General features: G+C 34.8%; 1 protein-coding gene across 1 annotated transcript in view; it reads left to right on the top strand.

The window, feature by feature from the left end:
• The first annotated feature begins 10,347 nt into the window (after window positions 1-10,347).
• The window catches only part of LOC149012367 (2-aminoethanethiol dioxygenase, putative (DUF1637)), a 38,104-nt gene continuing 31,569 nt past the window's right edge, over window positions 10,348-16,882 (top strand). The window contains exon 1 of the mRNA XM_089158393.1: window positions 10,348-10,750. Coding sequence (XP_089014519.1) covers window positions 10,636-10,750 — 115 coding nt within the window. The 5' untranslated portion in view covers window positions 10,348-10,635. The remainder of the gene's footprint in view (window positions 10,751-16,882) is intronic.

Raw genomic sequence — 16,882 nt, forward strand, 5'->3', positions numbered from 1 at the left:
AAACAACTTTTCCCCCTTTTCTTGTTTGATTGTTTTGCCATGTTTAATTGAAGAAAAGAGGATTAATTTTTTTTGTCTCTTCAATAAGAAGAATGCTTCCATATAGATGGAGTTGTAAGAACAATCCTCATTCAATAAATTTTCTTTTTTAGCCTGCAACAGTTTCTTTAAAAGGTTATTCTCTCTATATTTAACGAATTTATTCAACCTATACTTATTGACAATTATTAGTTTGGGGGATTCCACTGATTTCCAACTATACTTCTAGTGTAGGATACAACTTTTTTCAACAAAGGTAAATAGTGTCATTGTTTTGTATTCAAAAGTTATACAAAACAATGACATTTTAAATAGGGAAAATGTACAACAAAGATACAATTTCATTGAATCAGTAATCAGAAGAGAGGGATTTGTTAACTTAGCCAGCTAAATGGGAGGTACGTAGCATTATCCAACTAAGGGGGGGTGTCCAAGTGACATTTGGTTAACTAAGAGTATAGGTAAGTGACAATTATCCTAAGAAATATAGTTTTTTATCAATTGGTGGAAATTGTGTTAGGTCATTGTTCTTACATGGGAAGATTAATAAATAATTTTAGCAAAGAATGCACATTCTCAACAAAGATAACCACCAAAAGACTCAACCTTGTCTTATTTTGCTTTTGGGAAAAAATTGTTTTAAGTAAAAAGATAAATAAGAGACAAGAAGGAAAAAAACTCTTGAGAAAACTCGAGATGGTCTCTCTTGAATCATATAGATGTAAAAAGAGAATTTGATTCATTAAATTTGGTAAATTATCTTAATCATAAAGAATGATAAAGTTACATACAATGGAGCCATCTTTTTTCGAGTACAATTGTTTTTTTGGCGTCCAAAAGAAGTACAAGGGATGTTATGTATATTGGGGGGGGGGGGATTATTGTCACACCCCACCCAGCCGGATCCGGTCATCCCGATTACCCGTGGGGGTGATACCCGCAGATCTGGTTCGGACAAATCCATACAAAACATGATATAGCATAATTCAATGGACAAGAATAAATCAGTTTATCATACTAGTTATCAAACCGAAATAATGGTTACAGTCATCCATTACTTCAAAATAAAAGGTACAACATCAGAGTTTTGAAAAGAAAAGAGAGTAGTTTTATTCGCAGCGGAAAAATAAACTAAACTTGTTCTCTAATGGAATCCAATCCAAAAGAACAGTCTTGATACTGGCATGAAGCTCCATGTGCGTCCACTTCTTCTTCGATCACTCCTTCAAGAAGACATATTGGTACGCATCATCCATTTGGAAGAAGTCCTCATAACCTGCAGATAATCTAATAGAAAAGACATATAAAAGGAATGAGTTCAACGAACTCGGTGAGGTCAACTCAACATCATATCACACATTCATTCTCAAGATTCCACACCACACATATAACATGAATATCAATAATGTAATTAATGACAATGATATGATATGTGAATGATTATGCTCCTAACTCTATCATGAAGTCTCTATGGTAGACATGCATTAAGTCATACACCAGTCTTCTTTGGGCGGTCTCATCACTCTTCCCTCACGGCACTCAGCCGTCCGTTGGGTTCTCCGCGGTTGTTGTGTAAGTCTTGTCAAGCCATGGTTGGGGATTAGGTCACCACTCTCTCACATCACCATTGGTATAAGATCCGCGCGTGTCAAGGATAATCTTAGGCCCAATGCAAAGTCATATGGTCTCGTACTACATATGGTCCGGATATTTCCCCTCACGCCTAGTGCTCGTTGGTTCAATACCTTCCCACCTATGAATGGAATCCTCAATGGAGGCATCTGTTGGACCCCATTCATTAACCCAGTGGTCATCCACATATAATGGACAGGATGATCTCCATGTCCTCTCACGGGTCATTTCACCGGTCTTGAGCGTCCATGAGCCCTTATCTATTATATGCAACCCTACCTCTCTATGATGATAGTGGGCCGCTGACATACGGGACCCACCACTAACATCACGGGTTAACCGGCTTCAATACCCCCGCCGAAGGGTAGTAGTACTCATGAGGTCACCTAACCAAACACTTCTAGACATGCCCTAAATATGTAAATTAGTAATCGGGAAAGAGCCAAGGGCACCATAGGAATGCGTCCCATACCGCCTCCTTTGGTATCCTATGGCAGAAATGCCAAAAGAGCATTCCCCATTCCCAACCACAATATAAACAATCATATAATATCACTAGGGCAATGGGTGAACCCACAACCCTAGTAGAAAATACAAGGTAGAAGAAATAATAATATTTATCCTCTCATACAATCACATTCCATTTCATAACAACAATAATAGATTTCAAAGCAAGGAGCAACACCGGAAGTAATAATAAACATAGATTATAGCAATTCATATTTAACAAAAGACATAAAATAACCACAAAATAATACTAAAGCAATACAAGATATCAATAATGAAAAGTAACTAATATCATTACACATGTAATATAAAGTTAAGTATATTCCTCACCTTTTACTTTGTTCTTCCTCCAATGATCAATAATTCCTTCTCACAAATTAGTGACTAAAGATATATTAACCTATTTATGCAAAAGAAATAATTATCACAAATTAGAGCCAATTTGGGTTTCAAATGATGTCTTAAAATCTTCCCACAAAAACCCAAATCTGAAAACTAGGTTAAAAAGGGTAGTTCTCAACCTCACTAGTGAATGGTCACTAATTTGCCACCAACTCGAAGTTTATAATGAAACAAAACTTTGGGAAAATCTAATTGGAAACAAAAGGATCCTACGGGTACGTTCAATTTTATTAAATTTGACCCATCTCAAAAAGCCCCAAATTTGACTCTCATAAATCACCCGTGGGTGACCTAGAGAATCAAAATTCTAAAATCTTTTGCAAGGAGATAAACAAATACTCCCAAACTCAAGGGAAACATTAATATAAGAAAATATAAGCATCTAGGGTACTTATCATTATTCCCTTTCACAGATCCCTCAATAGAAGAGAAAAGATATCACTCCCACAAACTAGGAAGGGACATTAATACAATAAAGGAAAGCAATACCTAACAACCTTCCCTTTCAAAATTCCTTAAAAGGAAAGGAGAGAAGATACTCACAAAATTGTGAGTAAGAGAAGCATTAAAGAAAACTAACCTTTCGTAATGATTTTGCGAAGATTCGGATCACAGACACCTTCGGAAGAATGGAAATCGCTCCTCTATTTCGTTTATCCTTTTCTCCAAAGCCTCCGCCTCTTTCTAGCCTCCAAAAATGCGTTTACGGATGAGATAAAACATAAATAGGGTTTAAAAATCCGAATTTCCAATTTTGCCCCTAAATAGAAAATAGGGTGGGGGTTGGTTCACCTAAACGGCTCAAACTTCTGGCTCATGGTTGGACCCCCAAACGAACTCTGATTTTGATGATCTTTGGCTCGTTGGAAAGGTCTTTCGACGATCTTCGATTTGATATCTTATTTGCGTCAATCGGATTCTCCTTCACTGATCTACAGATATTCCAAAATTACCCTTTTTACACTATCGAGACTAATCTTCTCTCTTCACTTAAACTCTAGGAGAGTTTTTGAGTCATTATAAGGGTCATCTACCAACATTTGTTTAATTTCCAATCCTTCGGGCTCGAATTGAATGATCCACAATTGTCGCCGAATCAAGGCCCAGGTTCTCGGTCTTAAAACCACGGGTTAAAGGGGTAGAAATCTGGGGGATTTCACAATTATTACATATATTATCAGAGAGAATTGAACCCATGACCTCTTCACTAAAAGGTGTTGGTGATCGTCAACTGAGCCAGCATTTGACGGCTATTTGTACCATCTTAATCATAAAAAGTAATGGATTAACATATATTTGTTATAAATAATATTAATTGTGGATATCCATCACCCCCCAATAGACAATACTTCCAATTGAAGATCTCAACCACTTCAGCATACAATCTTGGTGATTTTCATTCCCATCTTAATTGAAGATTATAGTGATCTCAACACACAATGTTGGTAGTCAATATTTCCATTCTATGCACCTTCTATCTTAGGTGGCAATCTATCTTTCTATATCAATAATATCTTGTTGTGTGTAAGAATCATATATTGTATTTCTTTGTAGACTGATATTTTCATATCAGAGTAGATGTTCCTTCTACTATAAATATGTAATGCACTCAACTAAATGGACCAGTTTTGATTGAACCCAGTTCTAATTGAGCTCATCTTGTCTTTCTTCTTTGTATTCTATATTTTCTCTTTATTTTATAATACGTTATCAACACGATTTCGCTCAAAGTAATTGTGAACAACTCTACTCAAAGTATTGCGTTTTGAGAAGAAAGACAGCAGAGTATGGATCATTATATTTTCTATTCCTAAGTGAAAATGATGATGATCTCCTCATGCGTTTTTTGTAAACAATGGAGTTTACATTGTCCATCTCATATTGTAAGTGCATCGTGATAAAAAGGTATGCGTTTTATTGAATTTAATAATCAAACAAATAATAAAATGTTATGTTGTCTTAACAATTAGTTTTATTTATTGTATATAGTGGTTGCTAGCTTTTGACCACAAATATTATTAAATGCACATGAAGTTGCAAGATTTGAAACTGTAAATTAGTACAGTTCTACAGATGCTTTTGAAGTTGCAAGATTTGAAACTGTAAATGAATACAGTTCTCCAAATGCACATGAAATTGCAAGATTTGAGACTGTAAATAAATATAGTTCTGCAGTTTTTGAAATTATTTCTCTATTGAAACTATATAGAGAAAATATTATTGATGAAGACTTGCCAATAAATTTTCAAGCTTCAAATCTGTTGTTACAATAGCAATATTGTAAAAAGAGTTTCAAGAAATACTCTGAATGATATCATGCATATTTGTGGCTGAGTAAAATAATGGACTATTAATAAAAAGTCATGAAGCTCGTCTTATTGGTTCTGTTCCATTCCCTGAAGTGAATGCAGCAATTCATGATATGCCTAAAAGAAGGCAAAATTAAAATTATGGTCATGACTGTGGAAGAGGATGAGGCAAAAGACGGAATAATTACCGACATTATTATGGAAATAAATAAGAGAATAATAAGGATTCTCAATATAACAATTCAAGAAGTGAAGATAATATTTGTTACCGATGTGGTATAAAAGCCATTAGACATGTATATGTCATACTCCACAATATTTAATTAAGCTTTGTCAAGCCTTAATTAAAGAAATAAAAATAATGTGGAGATAAATTGGATTTTCCAAAATCATGATACTTGAACAATTTTTGCCTATTAAAGTGATGATTTTGATGACCTCACAGATACTACACATCTAGATGCTGCAAACTTCTTTGAAGATAATAGTTAAAAGATTTGTTTATGTTAGTCGAGTTCAAATAAAATAAAATTAACATTATATTAGTTTGTAATTCTTTTCTCTTCAAATCTCATCTCATATGTTAGTTTATCTTAAATTTAATATTTTTCCATTCTAATTTTTTTATTGACTTTCTATATATCTTTTAATATATTTTATTTCATTTTGATGAAGAATGTGAATATTCTCTTATATGTTGCGATGCATATTAAACTGAGAGAAAAATATACATATTTATCTTATTTGATGATATGGAAGCTAATGTTCATATAAAAATCGGTAATACAACATTGATTGGAAGCTCCGGAAGAGCTAATCTATTATTATCTGGGAGATAAAATTGGCTATGAATACTTCATTATTTGTAATAAGTCTCAAAGAAACTTATTAAATTTTTAAGCTATTTGCCAAAATGATTATCAGATTGAGACTACAAATAATGGTTAAAGTGAATATCTCTACAAAGGTATTAGATATTTTCTCCCAATTTGTACTACACGAATATCGCATGGTTGAAACACATGCTTGGGTAAATCAAATAAACATTGATTCCAATAGTTTTATTATTTGGCATGATCGATTGAACCATCCCGAATCAAGTATGATGGAAAAAAATATATATATTGAAGATTCATTTGTCATCTATTGAAGAACCAAAAGATTCTTTAATTAAGTGAATTTTCTTGTGCTGCTTGTTCTCAAGGAAAATCTATTATTAGATATTTACCAGCTAAAATTGAGATTGAATATTCTATGTTTTTAAAACGTATGGAGGGTGAAATATATGAGCCCATTCAACCATCATGTGGACCATTCAAATAATATATGATTTTAATAGATGCATCTATAAAGTGGTCACATGTATGTTCATTAATTATGAACTCACAATTTGGTGTTTGCGAGATTGTTTGCTCAAATAATGAAAAATTAAGAGCATAATTTATGAATTATAAGATAAAGACAGTTTGTCTTGATAATGCTAATGAATTTACATCTTAGGCTTTATGATTATTGTATAACAACTGAGATCACAGTTGAATAACCTCCTGCTCATGTTTATATCCAAAATGGTTTGGTAAAATTATTTATTAAATGTCTCCAATTAATAGCTAAACCATTGTTTATGAAAACAAAGCATCATTTGTACGCATTAGGCCAAAAGGTTGTCATAAATTCTCCCTATTACAATTGGCTTATGGTCAGAAGCAAAATATTTATCATCTTAAATTTTTTTGGATATGCGGCTTATGTTCTAATTGCTCCACCACAACGCACAAAGATGAGTTCCCAAATAAAGTTAAGAATATATGTTGGATATGAATCTCCTTATATAATTCAATATATTGCCAATGATATGAGATTTATTTAATGAATTAGTTTTTCCAACATGAGGGGGAGAGAATAAACAATTGGAAAAAGAGATTGATTGTATGCATTATCATTATCTCATTAGATCCTCACACTGAGCACTGTGAACTTGAAGTTCAAAGGATAATGTAAAAAATATTATGAATCAACTTGCTAGATTTGCTGACCTGCTAAGAGTTATTAAATCTCATATTCCAACTGTAAATGCTCTAATTAGAATTGATGTCCCAGCAGGACAATCTATCAGTGCAAATGAAATTAAACTACTTTTAAAACGTGGAAGATTAATCGGTTCCAAGGATAAAATCCTAAAAAAAGAAATGAACAAATGATCAAGATGGTCATAATATGAAGACAATTGATTATGAAGATCCTGAAAACATAACTTTCTATAAAACCCTAGAAGAGGTTCAGGTACTTGAAAATAATGAAAAGATCTCTATTAGTTGTGTCATTGTAGGAAAAAGATGGAACCGAAAATATAAAGTTGTCGACAACATTTTTGCATATTATGTTATTATTGAAATAATGCAACAAAACGAGGATCTTGAACACAAATTTGTTGATGAATGTAAATGAAGAAATGATTGGCCAATTAAAAGACGCAATTCAAGTAGTATTGAATTCACTTGAAAAATTAAAGTTTTTGGACCTGTAGTTCAATATCTAAAGGTATAAAGTCAGTGGTGGTACAAATAAGTTTTCGTGCGAAAAATGAAATGAGAAAAAGAATGAAATTGTGATATATAAAGCATGAATTATGACACAAGAATTTTTGTAGAGGCCTAGTATTGATTACATGGGAACATGTTCTTTTGTGGTGGACGCAATCATCTTCATATATCTTATTAATTTGGCAGTATATGAAAATGTTGACATGCGTCTATTGGATATTATTACAGCCTATTTATATGGCTCACTCAAGTGTGAAATTTATATAAAAATCCCTGAAGGATTCAAAATACCTGAATCACATAAAAATTCCTGGGAAGTTTGTTCAATAAGCCAATAAGGCTTCAAAGATTATCAAGGCATATATGGTATAATTTCCTTAGTGGATATTTACTAAATGAAAATTATAAAAATGATCCAATTTATTACTGTGCCTTTATTAAAGAATATGGATCTAAATTTAGTAAGTGTATATGATGATGATTTAAATATCATTGGAACTCCTGAAGAGCTTCCAAAAACAGTATATTATTTGAAGAAATAATTTGAAATGAAAGATCTTGGAGAGACAAAGTATTGATCATTTGACGAATAAAATATTCGTTCATCAATTAACTTCTATAGATAAGGTTTTGAAGCGATTTTTACATGGATAAAATATATCCATTGAGTATCCCAATGGTTGTTAGATCGTTTAACATAAATAAAAGATTCATTTCAACCCCATGAAAATATGAAGAACTTACTAATCTTGAAGTACCATATCTAAGTGCAATGGAGGCGTTAATGTATCTTGCTAATAATACACAATCGGATGTAGCATTTTCTATTAGTGTATTAGCAATATTTATCTCTTCTCCAATACGAAGACACTGAAATGTTATAAAATATATATTTCAGTATACAAGAAATTATTGACATGATATTATTTTATGAATGTGGACATCAACTTAATTGTTATGCAGATGCAAGATTTTTATCTAATCTATATACAACTAGATCTCAAACAGGCTATTTATTTACAAGTGAATGTTAGCTATTTTATATTTGGTTTAGATCAATGATACAACACATTCAGGAATCATGCAGTCTTCTACTAGAAGAAGAGATTTGAACAATATTATATGAAGATTATGCTGCATGCATAGCTCAATTGAAGGGATGATACATCAAATGAGATAGAACGATACATATTTCACCGAAATTCTTCTTCACTCATGATCTTCAACAAAATGGTAAAATCGATGTTCATCGAATTCGTGCAATTGATAATTTGACAGACTTATTTACTGAGGCATTGCTTACTTCAAAGTTTGAGAAGCTGGTACATGATATTGGAATATACGTATTCAAATATACTCAATGATGTTATCATCAAGAGGAATAAAATATGTGTTGCACTCTTTTTCTCTTTATCAAGGTTTTGTCCCTCTGGGTTTTCCTGGTAATGTTTTTTTAATGAGGCAGCTACCAATATGTATTATTTAGATATGTATACTCTTTTTCCTTCACTAAGATTTTTTCCCACAGGGTTTTTTCTTAGTAAGGTTTTAACGAGGTATATTATCTATTGATGGACATCCAAAGGGGAGTGTTATAAATAATATTAATTGTGGATATCCATCACCCCCTAATAGACAATACTTCCAATTAAAGATCTCAACCACCTCAGCATACAATCTTGATGATTCACATTCCCATCTTAATTGAAGATTACAGTGATCTCAACATACAATGTTGATAGTCAATATTTCCATTCTATGCACTTTCTATCTTAGGTGGCAATCTATCTTTCCATATCAAAAATATCTTATTGTGTGTAAGAATCATATATTGTATTTCTTTGTAGACTCTGATATTTCCATATCAGAGTAGATGTTCCTTCTACTATAAATATGTAATGCACTCAACTGAATGGACCAGTTCTAATTGAACTCATCTTGTCTTTCTTTTTTGTATTTTATATTTTCTCTTTATTTTATAACAATATTAGATTTTCGTAACTGTTTTACACATATATGTTATTGGTAGATATGGATTTTATTGAATCAAAGTGCTCTTACAAGCAATGACATCGATATTATACAATTGATTGTTCCAAATATTGATAGAATGCCACATTATCAGAAGCTCCAATGACAATACCACCTTTGTCAAAGAGTTGGCCATAGTATTGACATTTCTAGAAATATAGAAAAATTCATATGAGTCAAAAGAGTAATTAAGCATACAAATGTCTTGGACTATAGGTTCAATTTCAAAATATGGAGAAAAAGAAAGAATTTGCTTCATCCCCTATTGTGAATATTTTGGGCTTTTCATCCACTTTTGGAAAAGGTTTCATTGATGCAATCTTGGGATGGAGAATCCCTATTAATCAATCGATTTGATCCCGGTTGAGTTTTATCTAGTCAATTCTAGTTGATTCCGTTTGATCAATCCAAAATTGGTACCCTAGCTAGTATAGACAAGTCTCAGAGCATCGGTGGCTCGTATTGGCTCCGAGTGTAGATGAAAATGAAATGTAATATATTTCAAAATAAATTATAATAAAGGCACATTCTTTCACTATATATTTAGGAGGAGAGCCACCGAGAACAACTTATGAGGTAAACCCTAGCTAGTATAGACAAGTCTCAGATAGAGCATTGGTGGCTCGTATTGGCTCCCAGTGTAGATGAAAATGAAATATAATGTATTTCAAAGTAAATTATAATAAAGGCACATTCTATCACTATACATTTAGGAGGAGAGCCACCGAGAACAACTTATGAGATAAACCCTCCACTTGAATGAGGCTTATGAGTGTTGGGGGTATATGTCCTCCACTTGAACGCAATCTTCTCGTCCTTGGACATACTGAGTGTTGGGGACCATGTCCAAGTATAGGATCCTCTCCTTCTGGGACCGTCAAGTAGAGGATCCGGACTCGACGAGAACGCGGTCCAGCTATCTCACACGTGCTATACATGCATTAATTCAGATAACTTTCGTCGTTGTATCTCTGCAAGGATCTGTAATCTCTTCGAAGCAGCTCTAGAGGCAGCAAGATGGACCATTTTCAATATTTTCCCTCCTTTCCTTTCTAGTTTGGGGATGTTTGGTATTTGCATAGTCTCGGTGAACAAAGACAAGAAGCCTTGAAAGGAAAGGAGGAACGGTTGTGCAGAGGAAGAGTTGAGCGTTACAACACAGAGCACGAAGTATGACGAAGTCTTCTTCTGTTCAGGCTATTTACGATTTCTGCAAGAAGGCGCTGACCTCTTCAGGAACTTCTCCTCCTTCTTCTCAAGCTATCCAAAAGCTTTCCTCTCTTTTGGGTATGAAACTTCTATCTCCTTCTTGTCTCAGTGTTAATCGTTTCAGCATAGATACCAGTACAATGTTTCTTTAGCTTTGCGAAGTTCTGCAAGTGCGTTTTGCCAAAATGGTTTAAGTCAGTCATGAATTCGCATTAAATTTACGTTTAAATTTTGAGAATTGAACTTTTTCGACTTGGAATTTAGCATCACTGCTGCTCGCATTTGGTCTAATTCAAGGGACGGATACTATTTTATCTTCGTTGAGTTCGGATGTTTTTTGAATTGATTGGTCATATACGTAATGTCAACAACATGAGTGGAGTATTGGGCGTGAAGTATCTGTTACACTGGAAGGAAGTGCCATAATTTGATTTTGTTCATTCCAAACTTTTGATATTCTGACAAAATTCTGGCCTTGAGGGCGGCTCAGGGTGGGATTTACTTGCCCTGAATCAAGTTCAGGATCTATTACCAAAGAGAGAGAGAGAGAGGGAAAAAAAGAATCAGGTTTCAAGATTCTCTTTTAGTAAATGTAGGGCAACAATACGGATTTTTTCCCCGTTCAAAGTGTACTTCACAATACGGAATTATGGATTGTTATGTTGTTTTGTGGTCAAGGTCGGGACTCGGGTCAGGGTCGGGCTTGGGTTAGGGTCAGGTCAGATACAGTATTCAGGGATGAGGTCAGGGTCAGTCAGATATGGTATTCAGGGATCAGTCAGGGTACCGTGTTGCAGCCCCAGTGTCAACTACTAAGCATTTGATTCCATAGCAGCAAATCCACCCTTGAATTCTGGGGATTATCCCTTCTGCCATTATTAGCTGATTCAACTAGAAAGGAACGGAAGGGATTTGAAAATAGGAAAATAGGAACCTGCTTAAATGACAAGGACTGTACTTGAAGCTTCTAAAGATTAGACATTGTAGGATGAATTTTTGTGGAGATTTGATGTTCAGATATATCTAGCATTTGTGCTAACTAAAGTAGTTTCTTTTCACTCCAGCCTTAATGATCTGAAACAACCTAGTACAATGCACCCAAACCAGGAAGTGGATCGAGTAAGAAAGTAATTTCTGTCATAGAGAAATAGGCATAGTTTATATCTGATCTTCCTACATCAACTTACATGTTGATCATTTACTGTTCTTTGAAGCTTGACGCAAGAGAAAATATAGGAGTCTATGTAAACACCGATTTACTTTTGCATGTGTACCCTAAAGTTTTCCAATTTGGCTTCATTTGTTTTGACATAAAATGGGTAGAAGTAAAGGTGAGAACATAATATATCCAACAAACGAGTATGCTTAATTTGATACAACAACAACAACAACAACAACAATAAGCCTTGTCCCAACTAAATGGGGTCGGCTACATGGATTCTTGCCTTCCAATCAGTTTTGTTCAAGGCCATGCTAGATACTAGGCCTAAGCTATGCATATCCTTTCTCACCACTTCTCTTAATGGTATCTTAGATCTACCCCTAGCTCTTCTAGTTCCTTCAATCTGGATTATATCACTTCTCTGTACATGGGCATTTATAGGTCTCCGTTGAACATGGCCGTGCCACCTCAAACGACTTTCTCGAAGCTTATCACTTATGGGAGCAACTCCCAAACCAACTCTAATATGATCATTCCTTATCTTATCCATCCTAATTTTGCCACTCATCCATCTTAGCATTTTCATTTCTGCCACATTGAGTTTATCTATATGATTCTTTTTAACAGCCCAACACTCTGCACCATACATCATAGCTGGTCGAACAACGGTCCTATAAAATTTTCCTTTAAGCTTTAATGGAATACGCCGATCACACAAGACCCCGGACGCATCTCTCCACTTCATCCACCCTATTTTAATTTTCCCTTAAGCTTTAATTAGGCATATATTTTTAAGAAAAAAACATTTTAAGGTGGGGCCCACTGTTTTATGTCCAAAATCTATGGAATATTGTAGCCAATCATATTACTTCTATTGTTTTACTCTCCCTTGGTGTACTTTGCATCGACTAAATGGCGCCTTAAAAGAGAATGTCGAATAGATCTTGCTTTTATTAAGCCTAAGACTGCTAAACAGGTCATGCATTTTTGGATGTTCAAAAGAGGACTCTTTACCAAATGAACCATCACAACATTCTGTTGTCTCTGGATTTTCCATTTGGTTGATGGATTGAAAGTTCTTCCAAAATCAGGAAAGAATGTGAGAATATAAAATGAGGAAAGCAAAGCTTTTTTAGAGTTTCCAACTCTAGGAAATTCAATGTTGACATCTCCTTTAAGTTCAATTTATATTTCGTGTGGAAAAATAGCTTGATGCTAGGATGATAAAAATAACATTTCTATTCAATATGAAAAAGAAAAAAAGAATCTGGATCTCTCCCACTTTGCACCTCTGAGTGCATCCTTATTTCTATTAGAATGGTGCATTCACATCTTTTAACTCAAAATGGCTGAGGAGCAGAAAGGTTCGTTACCCTTAAAGTTTCACTGATATAACAAGTTGGAGATTTGAAGAGAGGATGTATTTCAAATAAAGAAGAATAAAGGATTCTCCAGTATGCCTGACTAGCAAGCAGCTCAGGTCGGACCTTGGTTGAGCTTTATCCACCTAATGGGCCAGACTTAAGCTCGTCTGTTAAAGCCCTCTGATAGTCATTTAATAAGCCCATGCTTGGGTGTAGCCTTTTGCTAGCTTCAATTTATTTGGTTTGTATTTGTTGCGGTGCTGTTGAAGGATCCATTACTACATGTGTGTTTCTTTTATTTGGTAGTTTCTGTCTTGTACTTTCTTCTTGAAGTAGATTATAGCCTTGTAAATCAAGCCCCAAAATTTTGTGAATGAAGAGTTACAATTTTTTATGATTAATATCAACTTTATCGGGTAAAAGGGGAAATAGCGGATAGAATATGCAAGAGAAGCAATGCAACATGGTGAAAGGCTGAACAGGGCCATAGGTGATAGGCCTTTCTCATGTCCCCTATATTCTCTTTTGCCGCTGCTGTAAATTATACTGTGAAGCATTCAATACCTTCATCTTGCCTGTACTTCTTAGGTTGAAGTATTGATCTCATAAAGTCAGCAACAAGTGAAGCTTCTGTGGCTTCAGCCCTGATCTGCGGAACCTTTTTGTGGAGTTATACTGTAACTGCAGCATAAATTCAGGTCTTATTAACTGATATGGTGGCCATTAGAGCATGGTTGTCAAGGTGACAAGATGAGGCAATTGGGGGAACGAAAACCAAGGGGACAAGGCGACACCAGGTCGCCTTGACCCAAAAATGGGCTTAGGCGGATGCTTTGACAACCATGCATTAGAGTTGATCATTATTTTGATAGTGTAATCTTTTTTGAGACCTTCCATCAGCCTCTTTCAATGGTTAGATCTTCTCAAGTTTGTAAGTTGCCTATTCTGTCCTACACCGTACTTTCAAAACATTGGTGTTATCTCCACCTCTGACCATAAGCTACCTACAGAATTTCGGAGAGTTTTACTGCTGTTAATAGCCTAGTATTAATCTCAGTGTCAGCCACATCCCCTGCTGGATTCTTCCGTAGGCATTGAGTTCCTACTAATTACAGTTCCTATCATCTGGTCAGTTAATCTAGCCCTCATCTTGTTGTGATCTTTGGAGGTCTAAATCCATTTGGTGAGCCCTATGATCCTATTTGATCTGCCAGTGGACGGTTAGTTCAGTCTCTCTCTCTTTCTTTTTTTTGATACTTGTGAGGTGTTGGTCATTGCCAAATGCCAACTAAGCGACCACATTGGTTTATTAGTTTTGGTTTTTTGCTGAATCTGTTGCATTTATTTCTGTTCCACTTAAGGTAGCCATCAATCTAACCTTGGATCATTACCATACTGTAGGGTACTGATCTCCTATCTTTGCTATACTTTCAACCAGACTATGGGATCATCTTAGCCTTGGTCCTTTACCTACCTGGTTCATTTTATTTGCTGGAATTTCTGTTCTGTATTCATACCCCTGGGATGGGTATAATACTTGCCGTTAGGACCTAAAGCCCTGTTAGAAGTGAACCACGATAAGGGGATGCCCCTATCTTGGAGTCTTAGACTTGATCTAGGTATTCAGAAATTTCTTCTTGTCACTCTACCTCAAAGGGGTTTGTCCCTACCAAGTCCAAAGATTAAGATCTAGGGACAATGAAAACTTTCTCGACAAGCTTGATCCCTGATGAGCGTAGAAACAAGGTTTCGGCTTGTGCTTGGGCTGGGGGCCTGGGCATCCATCCAATGCTTTCTTTTCGATCCCGTGGAGATTGAATCTACTCAGAAATCCATCATTTCGATTGCTCAGTCCCAATTCAGAGGTCATCCCTTTTTCCCGGGGCGAAGGATAAATGCGCTTCTTAGAGTAGTTAGACTGATCTCTAGATTTCCATATTTCCTTTATTATTTTCCTAGAAGAGAAAGAACTGTCCATGCCATTCTAAGAAATGAACAACAAATTCTGTTCATATTTCACAGATTTACATCCTCTGTAATTCAATTCCCTGCAATTCCCTGCGATACACTGCTTGGATAGTGACACCTAGCATTTTATTGTCCAACGGTCAAAAGCAACACTAATTTAGGAGAAATTTTTACGAGGGAATACATGTAGTAAGAAAAAAGAACAATTTGGGAGAAAATTTAGGGATGCACTAGTGGTTGTTTTTAATTAGGCTCTAATTGTGACAATTGGATAATAAAATGCCAGGTGTCACAATCCTAGCAGTGTATTACAGGGAATTACAGGAAATTGAATTACAAGAGGATGTAAATCTTATTTTACCATTGTTTTTTCATTTTTGTAGTTTCTGTAATGTAGCTACCAAGTACTGGTTACTAGAGATGGTTGGTCACTGACTCACTGGTTTCTTTTGGTTCATGGTGAGGTTGTGGAGTGCAACTCCTTGTTTCTCCTTTCAGAATCATGACTATCAAGAGGTAGAAGAATGCCACAATTCTATCTTTGGGGGATCAACTGCTTTGCCTTTTTTAAACCTTAGTGACATCTTTATCTTAATTCTCTATAATACCCTACACTTTCAGATTAAGTCACCCAATATCTATTTATCTGCAAGTCTTTCCCTTGCCTTAAATTGGAGTTCCTTTTTGACCCATAAAAACATCCTTTTCTGTTTGTTCATGAGAATCATGAAAGACCCAAATTCTTTGTCTTGATCCATTTATTGATTTTCCATATTATCCCTCTTTCTCTTTAATGAGTGTTCCAACTTCTATTTTGTCAGCCATCAACCCTTGCTATTGTCTATTTTTGTGGCCCACGTCAAAGATAATTGTGTATTTTGATCTGGACATCACCTGATGTTTACCTGAATTAATTACAGAATTTCCATTGGTTTTATATATGTAAATTTCATGCTTTGGTGGGACAATGGGACCTTTATCACATCAGCTTGGGATTTATAATATTTTGATGATCGGTATGTGGATGAAAATTATTTGCTTCTATGAAGGGGAAATTGGAGTTATTATATACCTGATTGGAAATTATTGATTGCGATCTTTCCTGGATAAGAGATTATTTTATTGGGATTATACTGCAATGGTGCTCCTGGTTATTGGATTTATTTAAGGTTTATCCTTTGAGATGCTAATCATTGCTTGTCATTATTTGTTCACATGTAATGTAACATGTGAGGGTTAGATTGAAGATTTATTATCTGCTCAAGAGTATTATTTATGTGAAAATGTTATTCAACTACAATTTGTACTTATTTTAGTTGTAGTAACAAATTAACAATATCTAACTATATAGTCTGCAGTAATCCATACTACATATTTGGTTCACAGTATCTTATACTGCTTATCTGTAATTGGAGTCTTTTTGTCTGAGACCTTTTGTTTGAAGCCCTATCTCTAGCTTTGGTTGAGCAGAATAATGCTTACCAATAGCCTTCCTCCTGAAGGACTTATGTGTGGATATTGAAGCTGCTCTTTTTTCTTTCTTTTGGAAGATTACTAATTACTACCTGTCTCTTATGATGTAGCCACTAGAGATATTGCTGTTGCTCCTATGCTTGTGTGTTATTGTTCTTGTTTATCACCACCTTTTTCTCATTGTTGAATTCATTGAAAAAATCTGAGGGAAACTCAAGTTTCGACCAGGTGAAAATGGGAAAG

Source organism: Hakea prostrata, chromosome 6 (assembly GCF_041222555.1).
Source record: "Hakea prostrata isolate BN-2017 chromosome 6, UWA_Hpros_2, whole genome shotgun sequence".
Classification (NCBI taxonomy): Eukaryota; Viridiplantae; Streptophyta; class Magnoliopsida; order Proteales; family Proteaceae; genus Hakea; species Hakea prostrata.